The sequence below is a fragment of the Ornithorhynchus anatinus genome, chromosome 2 (assembly GCF_004115215.2).
Source record: "Ornithorhynchus anatinus isolate Pmale09 chromosome 2, mOrnAna1.pri.v4, whole genome shotgun sequence".
In the NCBI taxonomy this organism is placed as follows: domain Eukaryota; kingdom Metazoa; phylum Chordata; class Mammalia; order Monotremata; family Ornithorhynchidae; genus Ornithorhynchus; species Ornithorhynchus anatinus.
In genome coordinates, this window is record NC_041729.1 from 77,965,617 (window position 1) to 77,984,043 (window position 18,427).

At 44.7% G+C, this 18,427-nt stretch overlaps 1 protein-coding gene across 2 annotated transcripts in view; it reads left to right on the forward strand.

The window, feature by feature from the left end:
- The window catches only part of PPIL4 (peptidylprolyl isomerase like 4), a 36,480-nt gene extending 21,618 nt beyond the window's left edge, over positions 1-14,862 (forward strand). Inside the window, exons 12-13 of one of the 2 annotated variants that reach the window (XM_029054466.1) lie at positions 1,836-1,974; positions 14,201-14,862. In XM_029054466.1, the coding sequence (XP_028910299.1) occupies positions 1,836-1,974; positions 14,201-14,446 (385 nt within the window). In that variant the 3' untranslated portion in view covers positions 14,447-14,862. Of the gene's footprint in view, positions 1-1,835; positions 1,975-10,894; positions 11,094-14,200 lie in introns of those variants that run through there. The other variant, XM_029054473.1, reaches the window with a different exon arrangement.
- Positions 14,863-18,427: the final 3,565 nt, after the last annotated feature.

Consider the following 18,427-nt stretch of genomic DNA (forward strand, 5'->3'; position numbering starts at 1 on the left):
AAGTTAAGTGATTTGACCAAGGTTGCAGAGCCAAGATTAGACCTCAGGGCCTCTTACTCCTGTTTCTGTACTCTTTCCACCAGGCCCCACTCCTTCCCTAAGTGCAGAATTAGGTAAGAGAGAAAGGGGGTAAAAAAGGGGAAGTTTTGGGGCAGAGGTAGATGGGCCGCGGTTTAGATTAATTGGGGAAACCCGATGAAGGTAGTGGCTCTGGATGGTCTAAAGGAATAGTGTTGTGATGCAAGGAAGAGGCTACGGGGAAGGTAGTCCAAAGGCCCAGGTGACTCTGGGAACTGGTTTGGAAGAGGCAGGGGGAAGGGCCCAGAAAGTAAGTTAACTGGGTGGGGTCTAAGGTAGAAGGACAAGAGGTCTGGCAAGAGGGCAGAGATTAAAACTTATTTTTTTTTCTTTCAAGGGGAGTTTGAGTCATCGTAATTTGAAGAAAGGACTGTAGCAAAAGTCATTTAGCAAAAGTGATTTTGGCTTTTGGCATTTGGCTTTAGGAAGGACTACAAATGGAAAGTGGGTGGGGGTTGAAGGCTAGCTGCAGGGAAATGGCAGAAATGTAGACGAGTCGAATCCTGAATGAAGGCTGAGGAAATGGAGAAGGGACAGATCTGAGAGATTGTAGAGCCAGAAGCAACATGATGTAGTAATGCAACTTGAATATGGGAAGAAAATTGAAGAGTGGAATCAGAGGTTGTTGAGCCCAGAGGAAAGAAGGCAAGAGGAAAGCACCCACCAGAAGAGTAGCGCCGTCTACAGCAGTAGGCGAAGGGGGCAGAGGCCATGGCTTTTGTGGAGGAGCCTTGTTATGCCAGATTAGCGGAGTTTACTTTGTGGTGATGTGAAGAGAGAGGGACTTGAGATGGGGCTGTTGCAGGGGGTCTGCATCGAGAGGAACTGTTGTATGCTAAGATTCTGGTGGGATTTCTCATCCTGGAAGATGGAGTCCTAGTGTTGGATAGGCTGCAGAGCATCAGAGAGTGTCCGTCTGCATCATTCTGGGTGCGCAATTTTCCACCGAGCTAATTCCCTATCACTTTTCATTCTGAGGCTCTAGGGGTCATCTGAAGAGTATTGACCCCCCATATCATTTGACTGAGTGGCAGCGTTGTCTATTTTCTCCTCTTCAGCAGCTGTTTAGTGAGAGAGACTATGAGGTGGTTTTCATTTTAGAAGTAAACTGTTAGGCTTCTAGAAGCTGATTTTAGGGTTTTGTGTTTTTACATTTTTTTCTGGTATTTGTTAAGCACTGTTTTACGCGCTGGGAAAAATACGGGTTAATTTGGTTGGACTCAGTCCCTTTCCCTTTCAGAGAAGCAGCGTGGCTCAGGGGAAAGAGCATGGGTTCTGGAGTCAGGGGTCATGGGTTCGAATCCCGGCTCTGCCACTTAGCTGTGGGACTGTGGGCAAGTCACTTCACTTCTCTGTGCCTCAGTTACCTCATCTGTAAAATGGGGATTAAGACTGAGCCTACCGTGGGACAACCTGATTACCCTGTATCTACCCTAGCGCTTAGAACAGTGCTCTGCACATAGTAAGCGCTTAACAAATACCAACATTTTTATTTGTTTTTTCACACGTGGGTCTCACAGTTTAAGTAGGAGGGGGAACTGGAAAACTGAGGCACAGAGAAGTTAACTGACTTGTCCTAGGTCCCATAGCAAGCAGCTGGCAGAGCTGGGATTAGAACCCAGGTCTTCTGACTCCCAGGCTTAGGCTCTGTTTTGTTATTTCTACTTTAGCTGTTACACGGTCTTGTTTGATGATCGAGGTTTCTTATTTTGATTCATGCCAATGTCGGATGTTAAATCCGCCCTTAACTGCTGTAGTGCAAAATATGACCTCATCCTGGATGGAGAGAGAGAAGAATCCAGAGCACATCACTCCTACCCAGGCAAAAAACACAAGAAGAAAAAACACTCCCATTCTGATGAAGAGGAGGATGCCGGGCAAATCAGAAAACACAAGGTATCTCTTCTGTTTCCCTGTCAGTATAGTGGTGTTTTATTTATCGTGGAAACTTGTGATAATAGCTAATTTATAATTCCTATAGCTATCTTGGGGATCTTGACCTCTCCTATGTCTTCAGCTATCCCCTCTCTGCAGATGACTCCAAACCTACTTCTCTAGCCCCAACCTCTATGCTCTTATACTTCTCCTCTGCTTCCAGTACATCTCTACATCCTGGTCCCACTAGCAGCTCAAGCTCAACAGTGTCCCCAACTGAGCTTTCCATCTTCCCTTCTAAATCTTCTCCTCCACCTAACTTTCTACCCTGCTGATCCAAGCGCTAATCCTATCCCAGGCTGACTAGTGCATCTGCCTCCTCTCTGACCTCCCTTCCTCTTGTCTCTCCCCACTCCAGGCCATACTTCACTCTGCTCTGTTGATTATTTTTCTAAAAAAAGTTCAGTCCATGTCTCCTTTACTCCTCAGGAACCTCCAGTGGATGCCCATTCAGCCCCCGTCAAACAGAAATTCCTTACTGCCAGCATTAAAGCACACAATTGCCTTGCCCCCTCCTACCCTACTTCAGTGATCTCTTACTACAACCCAGCCCGCACACTTGGCTCCTATAGCGTCAGCTTGCTCACCATGCCCCGATCTCTTCTATCTCACCACTGTCTCTGTTACCAATTTGTCCATTCCAAGCGCTTAGTACAGTGCTCTGCACATAGTAAGTGCTCAATAAATACTACTGAATCAATGAATGAATGGTCCCTTTTTCACATCCTCCCTCTGGCCTGGACCTCCCTCCCTTTCCGTATATGTCAGACCACCACTTCCCCACTTTCAAATGAAATGTACATCGCCTTGATTCTATTTAGTTGCCATTGTTTTTACGAGATGTTCTTCCCCTTGACTCTATTTATTGCCATTGTTCTTGTCTGCCTGTCTCCCCCGATTAGACTGTAAGCCCGCCAAACGGCAGGGACTGTCTCTATCTTTTGCCGGCTTGTTCATTCCAAGCGCTTAGTACAGTGCTCTGCACATAGTAAGCGTTCAATAAATACTATTGAATGAATGAATGTCCTCCAAGAAGCCTTCCCTGGTTAAGCCCTCTTTTCCCCAACTCTCTTTCCCTCCTGCATCATCTCTACACTTGGATCTGTACCCTTTAGGCACTTGGTATTCACTCCCCCCTCATGTCCACAGCATTTGTGTACCTATCTGTAAATTATTTATTTATAGTAATGTCTGTCTCCCCCACTGGACCGTAAGCTCCTTGTGGTCAGAGAATGTCTACCGACTCTTTTATATTGTATTCTCCCAAGTCCTTAGTCCAGAGCTTTGCACACAGTAAGCACTCAATAAATGCCATTGATTGATTGAGCTGTTCACTGTTGGCAGTAACACCATCCTCCCTATCTTGCAAGCCCCAAACGGTGGAACTATTTTTGACTCGCATCTTTCAGTCCCCTTAGTCTGTCACCAAAATCCTGTTGGTTCTTCCTCCATAATATTTCCAGAAAACACCCCTTCCTCTGCATTCTTTCCTGCCCCAACCTGCTCCATGTACTTGTCATAGCTTGACTTAACTGCTGCCTTAGCCTCCTCGTTAACTTCCCTGTTGCCACTCACTCCCATTTCCAGTCTAAACTTCACTCCGTTGCCCAGATCATTTTTCTAAAACAATGGTCTGCACATACATCTCCCCTCAGAAATCTCCAGTGGTTGACCATTCCTCTCTGCATCAAGCAGAAACCCCTAACTACTGGATTCAAGGCTATCGATCAACTGTCTCTCCCCACTCCTTGTTTTGTCTTTTCTCCCTCTGCACCCCAGCATGGACACTTTGTTCCTCTCAAGACAGCCTACTTGCTGTGCCTCATCCTCATTTCTCCCACAGACAAAATGTATCTCACACCCTCCCTCAGTTGATCATATTTATTGAACATTTACTGTGTGCAAAGCACTGTATTAAGCACTTGGGAGAGTATGAGAGAGTCGGTAAGCACCTTCCCTGCCCACATCGAACTTAGAATCTAGAGGGGGGGACCAACATTAATATGAATAAATACATTTTGGGTATGTGCATAAGTGCCGTGAGGCCGAGGGAGGTGTGAATAAAGAAAGGGTGAAAATCCACATGCAAGGGAAGGGTTCCAGGCCAGAGGCAGGACGTGGGCGAGAGGTCAGCAGTGAGGTAGGCGAGATGAAGGTACTTGGAGTAGTTTGGCACTAGAGGAGCGAAGTGTGTGGGCTGGGTTGTAGTAGGAAATCAGGGAGGTAAGGTAGGACGGGGCAGGGTGATTGAGCACTTTAATGCTAATGACAAGGAGTTTTTGTTTTTGTTGGGTGCAGAAGTGGATGGGCAACCACTGGAAGTTCTTGAGGAGTGGGGAAAATAGTTTGAGCATTTTTGTAGAAAAATGATCTGGGCAGCAGAGTGAAGTATGGCCTGGAGTAGGGCGAGATAGGAGCCAGGGAGGTGAGCCAGGAGGCTGATGTAATAATCAAGGTGGGTTAGGATAAGTGCTTGGATCGACATGATAGCAGTTTGGATGGAGAGGAAAGGGCAGATTTTAGTGGTGTTTTGAATGTTAAACTGATAGGATTAAGTGACAGATTGAATATGTGGGTTGAATGAGAGATTAATCAAGGACAGATGCCACAGTTTTGGGCTTGTGAGGCAGGGAGCATGGTACTGCTGTCTACAGTGACGGGAAAATCCGGGGAGGATAGGATTTAGATGGGAAGGTAAGGAGTTCTGTTTTGGACCTGCTAAGGTTGAGGTGTTGGTGGGATTCCAAGTAGAGATGTCCTGAAGGCAGGAGGAAATGCAGGATGGCAGAGAAGAGAGATCAGGGCTGGAGATGCAGATTTGGGAATCATCCACATAGACGTGGTAGTTGAAGCCAGGGGAGCATATGAGTTCTCCAAGGAGGTGGGTGTAGATGGAGAATAGGAGACCCAGAACTGCACCCTGAGGGACCCCCACATTTCTTGAGCGGGAGGCAGAGGAGGAGCCCAGGAAAGAGACTGAGAATGTGTGGCCAGAGAGAAAGGAGGAGAATCATAAAAGGACAGTGTCAGTGAAGCCAGGGTTGGATAATGTTTCTCCCTCCTGCTCGGACATGGCCCTTCATATCCAGGAGACCACTGTTCCCTCATCCTCAGAGCCCATCTGAAATCACTTCTCCGGCGGTCCTTCCCTGATTAATTTCGCATTGCTCCTTCAACACTTTTATGACACCTCAGATACTATTGAATATGGGATACTCACCCACTCTTCCTCCTCATCCCTATGCAAATCCCTATCCCTTCTACATTGCTTCTTCCCCCTGTGCTGTAATTATTTTAGTGTTCGTCTCCCTGCTAGATTGTAGGCTCCTTGGGGGCAGGGATCATGTCTTCAAATTATGTGGCACTCTCCAGTGCTTAGTACAGTGCTCTGTACACAGTAGATTATTATTATAATTGCTATTTAAGCGCTGACTTTGTGTCAAGCACTGTTCTAAACGGTGGAGTAGTTACAAGTTAATCAGGTTGGACACAGTCCCCGTCCCAAATGGGGCTCACGGTCAAAGTAGGGAGAACTTGCGTTGAATCCCCATTTTACAGATGAGGCAACTGAGGCACAGAGAAGTTATATGATTTACCCAAGGTTACGCAACAGATAAGTGGTGGAGCCAGAATTAGAACCTAGGTCCTCTGACTCCCAGGCCCATGTTCCCATTAGGCCATGCTGCTCAAGAAATATGATTGATTAAATAAAGAAGGACCCTTCACATCATCTGACCAAAATGCATCGGCAGCCAAAAGACCAACAAAATGCTGGGAAGAATATAGAAGCAAGATTAATTGTTGTTCCACAAGATTAAACAATTGTAGATTTACTACATTTATTCCCTTTTTCTTAGGACTCCTTTACTTAGCGATATCTCATGTGAGACGTAAGAGATGTGGAAAAGGTACAAGAGGATGTCAGGGTTATCAAGTTTTCTCAAAGTAGATTGAATATATCTAAGTCTTTCCATAAGGAAAGACTAAATCTAAAAGGGGGAACAAGATTGAAATTTACTAACTCTGGAAATCCCACAAAATAAGGTGAGGCAACACCCATACCTTTTTCCAAGAGCACAAGGTAAACATGAAGAGTTCATTATCACAACAAGTTGTGCAAGCCAAAAATAGACTCCAGAAATGTTTGCCAATTCAAATGGCTTTCTAGAAGAAGCGTTTAAGTTGTAGAGGGTAAAATTAAGAATTTTAGGTGGGTGTCTGAGGGTAGCCAGAATGCTGTTCCTTCAAGTATTTGGTTTCCACATTGGCTACCGAATCCTGGCATTGTCCGGGCCACTGGTGTGACCCAGTACTGACTTTTCTGAAGTTCTCCTTCGTGAACTGAGACGCTTAGATTTTTGGCTGTAAAACCTGAAGCAGAAAGTGTGTTTGAACATTCAACTTTAAGGACCTAGAATGGCAGATTGTTTTTGCTTTTTAGAGAAACAGTATGGCTTAGCAGGAAGAGCTTGGCCCTGGAAATCATAGGACCTGGGTTCTTAGCCTTGCTCTGCCAGTTGCCTGCTGTATGACATTGGGCAATTACTTAACTTCTCTAGGCCTCAGTTTCACCATCCATAAAATGCAAATTCAATATCTGTTCTCCTTCCTTGTTAGACGGTGAGCCCAATGTTGGGCAGGGACTGTATCTGACCGTAACTTGTTTCTAACTCTAGGGGCTAAAAACAGTGCTTGGCAAATAATATATACTATAAACAACTCACTTTAACATCTGAAGAGAGTGTGGGTTTTCATTGAAAGGGGGACGTCAAAGCCATTTACTGGTGCTTTCTTCTATCATAAACTCTTGTTTAATTTGAATTTTCTCCATGTGATCTCAGCTACCTCAGAAAACAGCTCTGAATGTAAAGTGTAGTTCTTAAGTCTCTGGAGGGCTGAAGGCCTTAAAGCAATTCAGCTTCCAATAGCTTTTTTGGTGAAATAGATTAAATATCAGTATTGACATTTGAGTCATCTCAGAAACTGTTTCTTTTTTGAACTGTGTTAAACAATTTGGCATTAGAAATTCTCAGTTGTGATCTCAGATGCCTCAGAAAACAGCTGTAAATGTAACGTTTAGTTCTTAAGTCTCGGAGGGCGGAAGGCCTTAAAGCAGTTCAGCTTCTTAGAGCTTTTTTGTGACATAGATTAAATACCAGTATTGACATTTGAGTCATCTCAGAAACTGTTTTTTTCTGAACCATGTTAAGCAATTTGTCATTAGAAAATTACCTCTATCAGTAGGAAGTGACTCATATTTTCTGTAAGGTAACTTAGCCTTTGGTTTAAAGAGAGGAATGTAAAACTGAAGCCTGCTCGGTTACTAAGTTCATTTCGAGCATGTGAAGTTAACAGCCCCTCGTTACAAAATGACATTGCCATAAAAGTAAAATGTGTGGTATACATTTGTGATGACAGTGAAATATTATTCCCTTCTCAACCTCAGTTCCGTCTTTAAAACCTCACCCAGAAGTTCAGCCTGTTTGGTCCCGAGAAGATTGCTGCTTATCTTCTGTCTCAATGTTACAGTTATAAGAAAATGGATGAAAACCTAGATGGGGAGAAAACATGAGGCAAAGAGAAATCCTGTCAATGGAAGCCTGTCATAATTGAAGTCAAGGTTTGCAAGAGGAAAGGCTTAGAAAATCTAGCCATGATCCTATTTTCCTTTATACAGACCAGGACCAATGAAGAAAATGCATCAGAATGGCAAACTAGGAGGTCTGTGACCTCTTGTGAGGTTTAACCCTATGACCTGCCCCACTGGCATGTTGTTATTAACACTATCTTAATTTTCAAGGCCCTAGCAAGTAGAACCTGGGAAGCAGCGTGGCTCAGCGGAAGGAGCCCAGGCTTGGGAGTTAGAGGTTGTGGGTTCTAATCCTGGCTCTGCCATTTGTCAGCTGTGTGACTTTGGGCAAGTCACTTCACCTCTCTGGGCCTTAGTTACCTCATCTGGAAAATGGGGATCAAGACTGGGAGTGCCACGTGGGACAATCTGATTACCTTTTATCAACCCCAGCGCTTAGAACAGTGCTTTAGAGATAGTAAGTGCTTAACAAAGACCATAATTTTTTAAAAGTGTTAAGTCTATAATAGGAATTCTGCCTCCTGTTTCCTCCCCAAATGGTATCCAGAGAAAATTGTTTTGAATTTATAACACACAAGTGCTCTAAGCTTCTCTGTTCTGTCAGTCAGTTGGTTGGTATTTATCGAGCACATGATGTACAGAGCCGTACTAAGTGCTTGGGAGAGATGTAATAATAATAATGATGGCATTTGTTTAGTGCTTACTATGTGCAAAGCACTGTTCTCAGCACTGGGGAGGATACAAGGTGATCAGGTGGTCCCACGGTGGGGCTCATAATCTTAATCCTCAATTTACAGATGGGGTAACTGAGTCACAAGGAAGTAAAGTGACTTGCCCAAAGTCACACAGCTGACAAGTGGCTTAGCCGGGATTTGAACCCATGACCTGTGACTCCCAAGCCCGTGCTCTTTCCGCTGAGCCACACTGCTTCTCGTACACTGCTAACTCTGTTGTACATGTTTCCTGCCCCCAACGAGCTTACAGTCTAGAGAGGCAGATAGACATTTATATATATATATAATTTAAAGATTATATATAATTTAAAGAGACAGATATGTATATATATACAATTTACATAACATGTAAATATATAACATAAATAAATAACATATAATATAAATAAGATAACATATGTACAATTTAAACATATGTACAAAAGTGCTGTAGGGTTGAGGATAGAGCGAACAACAAATGCCCAAAAGTCACAGATTCAAGTGCATAGACACAGAAGAGAGAGTGAGCTGGGAAAAGGAGGGCTTAGTCAGGGAAGGCCTCTTGGAGATGTGACCTTAATAATGCTTTGAAGATGGTGAGAGTGGTCTGCCATATATGTAAGGGGAGGACATCCCAGGGTAGGGGGAGGAAGTGGGAAACGGGTCAGCGGCGAGATAGACGAGATTGGGGTTCGGTGAGTAAGCTGGCACTTGAGGAGTGCAGTGTCCTGGCTGGACTAGAGTAGGAGAATAAGGGAGTGGGTTGATTCGGGGTGAGCTGATTGAGTGCTTTAAAGCCAGTGGTAAGGAGTTTCTGTTTGATGCTGAAGTGGGTGGCAGCCGTTGAAGGTTCTTGAGTGGGGAGATTTGTACTGAGCATTTTTTTTTAGAAAAATGATCCTGGCAGCAGAGTGAAGTATGGACTGGAGTAGGAAGAGATAGGAGACAGGGAGGTCAGCAAGGAGGCCGATGGAGTAATCAAGGCAGGTAAGGATAAGTACTTAGATCAGCATAGTGTCAGTTTGGATGCAGAAGGTAGGTTGGATTTTAGCAATCATGTGAAGGTAGAACTGACAGAATTTGTTGACAGATGGAATATTTGAGTGGAATGAGATGAATCAAGGACAAAGCCAAGGTTATGAGATACGGAGGATAGTGATATCGTCTACAATAATGAGAAAGGCAGGGGGAGGACAGGGTTTGGGTGAGATGATAATGAGTTGTATATGTTTGAGGTACCAGCGGATGTCCTAGTAAAGATGTCCTGAAGGCAGAAGGAAATGTGAGATTCCGGGGAAGGAGAGAGGTCAGGACTGGAGATGTAGATTTCAGAATCATCTACATAGAGATGGTAGTTGAAGCCGTGGGAGCAAATGAGTTCTCCAAGAGAGTGGGTGTAGTTGGAGTATAGAATAGAAGAGAAGTCAGCAAAAGAACCTGAGGAGAGGTCAGAGAGAGAGGAGGAGAACCAAGAGGGGACAGAGTCAGTGAAGCCAAGGTTGAATCAAGTTTCTTCCACCCCTTGATCACCCAACCATATTAAATACCAAGTTAAAAGACTTTTGTAGCTCAAACTTGCCTCCTTTGCTAATTGAAATAAAAGTTAGTTTTTTAAAAAAATTGCTCGCACAGATTTCTGTGTAACTCATTTTTTCCTAATTCTTGTTGAGACTACGTTGGCGAGTCTTGTTTCCCAAAAGTGCCTTTACTCATTTCTTCAGGTTCTCTCTTCTGCTTGTTTTCTGAACTTTGTTGTTCAGTTTCAAAACGTCTGTACCTGACTTTTCCACCCCCTGCCTCGGATCCAAAAAGGTTAATGTGTTGTTGAGGTTTTATTTTCTTTTTTGATTGAGATTACAGGATGTGAGTCTTACCTGTGGGTTGTGCCAGCAAGGGAGAGTGGTGTCTAGTTGCTCCTTCAGTTTTAATTAATAATTCTGTTTCCCGATCACCATTTTCATTGGTAACTGAGGTGAAGGGGTTTCATTTTTTTCTTTCTCTTCTTTCACTTTTTGTCATTTTTTTAAAAACAGCATTTAAGTGCTTACTGTGTGCCAAGCACTGTACCTAAGTGCTGGGGTAGAGATAAGCTAATCAGGTTGGACACAGTCCATGTCCCACATGGGGCCCACAGTTTTAGCCCCCAATTTCCAGGTGAGGTAATTGAGTCACAGAGATGTAAAGTGACTTGCCCAGGGTCACACAGCAGTTAAGTGGTGGATCTGGGATTAGAACCCAGGTCCTTCTGACTCCCAGACCCGTGCTCTATTCACTAGGCCTCACTGCTGCCCAGTTCGGTTTTTGCTGCCCTTTTGTCCTGGACCAGGGATCCTAACAAGTTTTTGCTGGGCGAAAGTGTGTTTTTGTGGCTGCTTTCTGGGTACCCTCTGGTATCTCCTTTGAATGTAGTAGCTATATCATCCAGGTTTTCCACCTCCTGTTTCTGTTTTGAATTCTAGTGAAATTTTTCTATTTTTTTTAAGTTTTTTCATTTCCGACCAAAGCATCAATAAGAGTCTGTTGGAAGTACGACGTCTTGGATTTCCTTTTATGATGTTTGGCTCTTTTTCGTTATTAGTATTTAGAATAGCATCGTCACAAAGGTGAATGTAAGAAAACAGGAAAATGAAGAGAACCGAAGAATCCTACTAGCCAGAATTCTGCAGATGAAAACTGGAACATCGGGCCATGTAGCTGATGAGGGGCTAATGGTGAAGAATTTGGAGAAGTGGATGCATTCTGAGTTGAAAGAGATTAAAGTGATTTGTTATATGGTATCCTCTGATCTGTATGGCCCTGAATCACCTGTGTTGCAGGTTCTCCCTGTCCTTCCTGTAGTAGACGAGGTGAGGAGGTGGGGAGAGCTCTGCCCAAGAGGCCAGGGTTGTAGCATTTGGTCTGAAGCCTGATTCCACTTTCTTGCCATACTCTGAAAGCGTCCCAAAAGCACTTTGGCCCTCTTAATCCAATTTTCTACTTTGTCTCTCATTGTCCCCTGTGGGGCCGAAAACATGTGTAAACTCTATTGTGTTGGACTCTCCTAAGTAGTGTAGTGCTCTCAACACCGTAAGCGCTCAATAAATACCAGTGATATGACCGATTGACCAGTGTTCAGCCTAGGTGATGGTCAGTTCCATGGATCAGTGAAGATCTTCATTTGTGATAGTGTTTCTTCGGCGTGGACTGATGCAACCTTGTTTTCCTTCAAATTTATTGTCAGTCTTTAAGCCCCAGCCCAACTCGGTCAAGTGTTTTATGATCATCTCCGTGACATCTTCGATGTTTCCTTCTAGGGTGCCGTCCTACCCATAGAACAGACCCTTGAACGAATGTTTCCATTCCTTCCGCTGAAGATCGTGGCCTGTTGAGTTTGTGGCTTGTTAATTTTTATCTATTCCACTCAGGGATTGTCCGGGAAATGAGAAGCAAAAGCATTGTAAAAGGTTGTCCTCGTTAGCAGTAGATTGATTGAGAGATTTTTGCCAGAGAAATGGAAGAGTTGGATTTCGGAGATGCTTTGCTTTGCCGTGGAAGTCACGACAGCTTTAGTGTTGAAGGAAAAAGGGTGGAAAGTGTAGAGAGTAACCCCTGGTTGGGGTTGTAATATTGAGAGAAATTGTAATATTGAGGAAGCACATGAAGAATCCAGTCTTTATAATGAAATGAAAATATGGTCTATCCCATCTGAATGATAAGTGGAGATGTAAGTTGATAATAATAATGATTATTATCATTATGGTACCCGTTAAGCACAGTATGGTACTTGTTAAACACTTACTATGTGCCAGACACTGTACTAAGTGCTGGGGGAGTACAAGTTAATCAGGTTGGACCCAATCCCTTGTCCCACGTGAGGCTCGCAGCCTCAATCCCCATTTTACAGATGAGGTAACTGAGGTACAGAGAAGTTAAGGGACTTGACCGAGGTCACACAGTAGACATATGGCAGAGCCGGAATTGGAACCTGTGACCTCCTGACTCAGGCTCTCTCCACCACACCATGCTGCTTCTCTAAGTTAGTATGGGAAACTGTTGATGGGGTGGAATGACTGATGTGTGCAAAAATTGCCAAAAATAAAGGAATAGTTTACCCAAGCATAAAATGGAGGAAGAAAGGAGCAGCGTTTGTAGGCAGTTTTTATGGGAAAATTGGAGTGGTGATGTCGGAATATTTTTGTACAGGATGTTTTGAGTAATACCTTGTTGCCGAACTACTGCAAACTGTAAATCTCTTTTTGTTTTATTTTGGCATCTCTACTGAATATAGTCAGGTGATTTAGTGAACACTTTACTAATATATTCACGCTTCTTTCTTGGAAATTCAAGGTGTTTATCAGGCAAATACTTTAGCCTTTTCTGACTGAAATCATTAGCACCAAAGAATCAAAGGAGATTGTGTGATTGGGTCTGTTGGCTCCATTCTGCTGACGCTTGATTTGATGGAGGCCGTGAGTGCTAAGAAATCATTCTGACTGGTTCTGTGCTATATGGAACTGTGGATGCTCTTTAGTAAATGAGAACTGTCTCGTATATACTGTTATTTCCTCTTTGAAAGAATGGCTAAGTAGCTTCCTCATAAATTTGATAGATTTACGCTCCTCATTTCTCTGGCACTTCTGGTCCCAGCATTCTTTGCTTCGGTCATTCTAGCTTGACTCTATTTTACACCTGTTACGTGAAGCCATTTTCTTCACAAGATTCTCAAGGGAAGTTCAGCCACTTTCACTTCTGTTTCTGTCAAATGTGCCTGTATATCAGACCAGAAATTACCCTTCCACGGATACTTTGGAATTAGTTTTGCTTTGAAGGTGCATAATCTTGAAGCAATCAGTAGCATTTATTGAGCACCTACTGTGGGCAGAGCGTGAAGCACTTAGGTGAGTGCAGTAGGGTAAATAGCTTGTCTTAGGAGAACGAGCAGGGTACTTGGAGTCAGGAAACCCTGGTTTGTCCCAGTTCCACTACTGGCCTATTCTGTGAGCTTGGTTAAGTGACTTAAACTTACTAGGTCTTAGTTCCTCATCTGTAGAAAGGGGAAAAGATAGATTGTAACCCCCCTGTGGGGTAGGAACGGTGTCTGCTGCCATAACCTTGTCTCTACCCCAGCGCTTAGCACATAATAGGTGTTTAATAAGTGTCTTAATTATTACAGGCATGGTCCCTGCCTTCAAGGAGCATACAGTCTAGCAGAGTTTCACCATTCCAGCCACCAGTTTCAAACGTCGGTGTGTAATTTCACCCGATTTATCAGTGGTGTTTATTGAGTCCCTGAAGTGGAGAATAGTACACCAGAAGCAAAAGGCACATTCCTGGCCTTCAAGTAACAATCTAAAGAAATAATAATAATAATAATAATAATGATAATGATTGTGGTATTTGTTAAGCACTATGTGCCCAGCACCGTACTAAGCATACGCTCTATGCAGATCAGACGCAGTCCTGGTGCCACATGGGGTGTTCAGTCTAGGTGGGAGAATAGGTATTCTCTATTGGACTGATGAGGAAGCTGAGGCACAGAAGTTATGTGACAGATCTGGGATTAGAACTCAGGTCTTTGCTCTTTCCTCTAGGCCATGCTGCTTCTCCATTGATATCGTGCTTCTCTAACTGTATTCATTATTGAATACTAAAAGTGCTAAACACATATATGACCACAACCTCCTTAGCTGATGACTATCAGGCAGAAAAGTATAATAGCTTCTTGATAAGGTTCAAATTTATTATTAACACTAATTTCCTGATAAGAATGCTTATTAACCGATCAGTCAATGGCGTTTATTGGGGAGCAGGGATACTCTTTAAGGCTGTATTCTGAATCCAGATCTGCTATCGTAAGCGGTCTTCTCTTTTCTCACGTGATTATTTCTCCGTATTATGCCGACAGGACTCGGGTAAAGAGCCGGGACGCCGGAAATGCGATGAGGAATGTCCTCGAGAGAAACGAAAGGGTGAAAAGAGAAACAGGCATCAAAGCCGCAGTCGCAGCCGATCTCGGGACACAGACAACCGACATGGCTACAGCAAATCTAAAGACAGATGCAGAGAAGAACCCCGAGAGAGAGAGAAGAGGAGGGAGAGAAGTAGGACCCCTAAGAAGTCCAAAGACAAAGAACGATCTAAGAACAGATGAGGAAAAATGACATGGAAGGAGGTGGCTGGAATATGAATTCTAATCCCACGTCTGTCATCCTCCTGCTGGTGGACTTTCTGAACCGTTGGCCCCCACCTTGGATGGCCCCATACATGTGTGGACTTGCCTCCGAACTAGGGACCATAACACCCACGCCCAGTGAATTCCAAGAGGGTGGCACCTGCCAAAATCTTTCGAACAGACGGGTCCCAGCACACCTATGGGGAAGCCCTGCTGCACTCTCCAACTCCCTGGAGCTATGGAAGCAGCTCTTCAGGCACCGGACCAAAGCAGTTAAATACCATTCTTGCCACCAGCATGCTTGATTTATTTCTCTCGGGTTATGTGGATGTTCAAGATGATCACCACCGTTTTAATAGGTGAATTAATAAAGGATTTTGCGTTTTCTACGTGTATCTTTTCAATTGCATTGATTTTTTTTTTCCCCCCTCTCCCTTCTCGTTTCCACTTCCTGCCTAAATAATTCAAATTTTCCCATTCTTCTCACGGACTCAGTAGCACAGTTCCCTTGGGAAGGAAAAACCGCCTTGGTTAGATTTTCCTCCCAAGTAAGGAAGCATTGGGTTAAGGAAATATCACAGTAAGATGAGAAATCATGTGGAGCAGTGAGGCACAAAATGGTGACGTGTGGCATATTGTGATATCAGGGAGCAATTTCAGGAGTGCTTTCTTGATACGTATCTCATTTTGCCCTCATACCTTCCCTGTGTGGTAGAAATTATCCTCATTACACAGATGAGAAAACTGAGGCATAGAAATGTTGAGCGATTTGTCTGAGACCACCCAGCAGCGCAGTGATAGGGCTGGGACTAGAACCATTTTCCTTCCAATTGCCTCCTGATGCTCTTGGGATCCTCTGGAATCCTCTTCCTTTCCTGTTACAGTAAGCCGTTGAGGCCGACACCGAAGAGATAATGAAGCTTAGAGAACTATCCTCCTGAAACAGCGGTTCCTCACAGATGTCGGAACCACGACGGAGCGTCGCCTCCCTTGCCGTCCCCTTGAGGTAGGATTAAGTCATGCTGAGGGAGATGGAGAGGGAGGAGAGGGAACAGAGGAGTTTGTCTGTTTTTCCCTCTTTCCAAGCCATTTGCCTTCATTCCTGCCAAATCCGGCTCTTCATGCTGTTTTCCCTCGCTAACTCTTTCTGTTCTGGTGACCCCTGCCAGACTTTGGCCTGGCCCAGCGCGCAGTCTCTCTGAAGGCCATCAAGAAACAGGGGAATGGATGAAAGAGCTTCAGGGTGCCTCCTGAAGGAGGAGGCTAAAGAGTGCCAGTGCCCTCCCGGGCCCAGACAACTAACTCCTGAAGTTATCGATCCTTCAAAGTGGCCGGAAGCATCCAGTGATGTCGATCTGCTGTGGAGAACGTACCTTTGGATAACCCAAGTTACAGGTAAGAAACCGTTTTCTCTGGGACCACCTCAAGTAACGGTTTATTAGAAATGGCATACATACCAGATTCGCTTCCTGCACCTCATCTCCCTTTGGCCATCTCTTAATAATAATAATTATGGTATTCGTTAAGCTCTTACTATGTGCCAGGCACTGTACTAAACACTGGGGTGCATACAAGCAAGTCAGGTTGGACACGGTCCCTTGTCGCACGTGGGGCTCACAGTCTCAACCCCCATTTTACAGATGTAACTGAGGCACAGAGAAGTGAGGTGACTTGCCCAAGGTCACACAGCAGACGAGTGATGGAGTCGGGATTAGAACCCATGACCTTCTGACTCCCAGGCCCGTGCTCTATCCATTCATTCATTCCATAGTATTTATTGAGCGCTTACTATGTGCAGAGCACTGTACTAAGCGCTTGGAACGAACAAATCGGTACACCTTAGACTGTGAGCCTGTCAACGGGCAGGGGTTGTCTCTATCTGTTGCTGAATTGTACATTCCAAGCACTTAGTACAGTGCTCTGCACATAGTAAGCGCTCAGTAAATACTATTGAATGAATGAATGTGGGCAGGGAATGTGTTTATTGTTTTATCGTACTCTCCCAAGTGCTTAGAGCAGTGCTCTGCACACAGTAAGTGCTCAGTAAATATAATTGAATGAATAATAATAGTGGATTTAACGCCAAGCACTGTAGTAAATCCCAGGGTAGATTGCAGGTATGAGAGGCAGTCCCTGTCTTCCGCGGAGCTCACAGCCTCAGGGGGAGGGTAAACAGATGTTTAATTCCCATTTTACAGAGGAGGAAACTGAGGTAAGAAGTTGCGGCTTGCCCAAAGTCACACAGCGGGCAAGTGGCAGAGCTGGGATTAGAACCCAGGTCCACTGGCTCCCAGGCCTGTGCTCATTCTGCTCCATCATTGCCTGTGTAGAGGGCTCTTTGGTTTCCTGGCCTGTGCATAGTCATGTGTGAATGACAATAGGAAGTGAGGGAAGCCCCTCTCAGGATCGCACATGGAGAATTTCCAGTCCTCTCCCAGTCTCCACTGTGGGAGGGAGCGTCGAGTAGAGGCCTGTCCATTGCATTCCTAGCTTGGGCAGCGGCTAGCGAGTGGAAGGCAACCTGCTACAAGTCAAAACTCCCCTGTGTCGGGCAGCAGCGGCAGGGAAGAGAGTCGAGGGCGGAGACTCAAGTTTACTGCGCGGAAGAAGGCAATGGCAAGCCACTTCGGTATTTTTACCGAGAAAGCTATGGATACACTAGAGGAACGATCGCAGATGGAGGTGGGGCATCGCGGAAGAGATGCGCCCTTGAAGTCGCTGTGGGTCGGAGATGACAGTGTAAGACGAGTGAGGGAAGGTGACAGTTTTGAACATTCTTTAATTGTGTATGTGAGTGATTTTTTTGACTAATCTTTTCCACTTGAGATCTAGCGATTAGAGGAGTGCGCAGTCCTAAATTCTGTTACTGCCTCTGCGATTTGAAACCTCAGGATGACACAGGTCTGTTTGCCTCAGTTTTTCTATTCAGAAATCGAGGGCCAAAGTACTCCGAGGCCATGGGAGGAAAAGCACCGTATCAGGCAGGCAGTCCTCGGGCGTAAGACACAACCAATTCCTGAAAACTGCGTCTTAAGGTGCAGCATTGTCAGTACCACTTTTCTCATATTTTTACCCAAATTACCTAGCATTGCAAGCTCAGTCATAGAGGAGTAATATCTGTGCCTCAGTTCCCTCATCTGGAAAATGGGGATTAAGACTGTGAGCCTCATGTGGGACAACCTGATTACCCTGTATCTACCCCAGCGTTAGAACAGTGCTCTGCACATAGTAAGCGCTTAACAAATACCAACATTATTATTATAACTAAACTCGTGAATTTATAGTCAGAGGTTCCACGACAGCGTAGCGTGGGGTTTTTTTTCACTTTATGAGAATGTGTTGCCCCAATCCCAATAACTCCTGACCTTCTAGCCTCTACTCTCTCCCGTTCTTGCCTGTGCCCTAATGCCTTAGAGTAGACTAATAAATCTACAATATCAAAGTGCTTAATCCATGTAAAACACTGAGCCAATTGTTTGGGAGAGTGCAATGGAGTATGTAGACGTGTTCCTTGCCGTCAAAGAGTGCACAACCCAGAGAGAGAAACACACGCTAAAATAAATTGCAGTAGGAGGAAGCAACGGTTTAAAGATAACGTGCGGAGTGTTACTGGACCGGAGATGGATGAATAAGTGTTTAGGGGATGTAAGAGGGCTGATGTAGCAGTGGGGATTAAATAGGGTCAGAAGATGAGAGGCGAATCTAGGCAAGCTTCCTGGAGAAGATGTGATTTCAAAACGGGTTTCAACATGGCGGGGGGGCAGTGGTCTGCCGGATGTGAATGGGGAGGCGGTTTTGGGCATGAGGGAGGGTGGGAGGCAAAAGTCAAGAGTCAGAGAGGTGAGAACACAGCACAGTGTGCAGGTTGGTTTGAGAGGGGCGAAGAACACGAGCAGAGATGGAGTGGGACACGTTAAGGAAGGGTGAGAGAACTGACTGCCTTAAAGCCGGTGTCGGAGT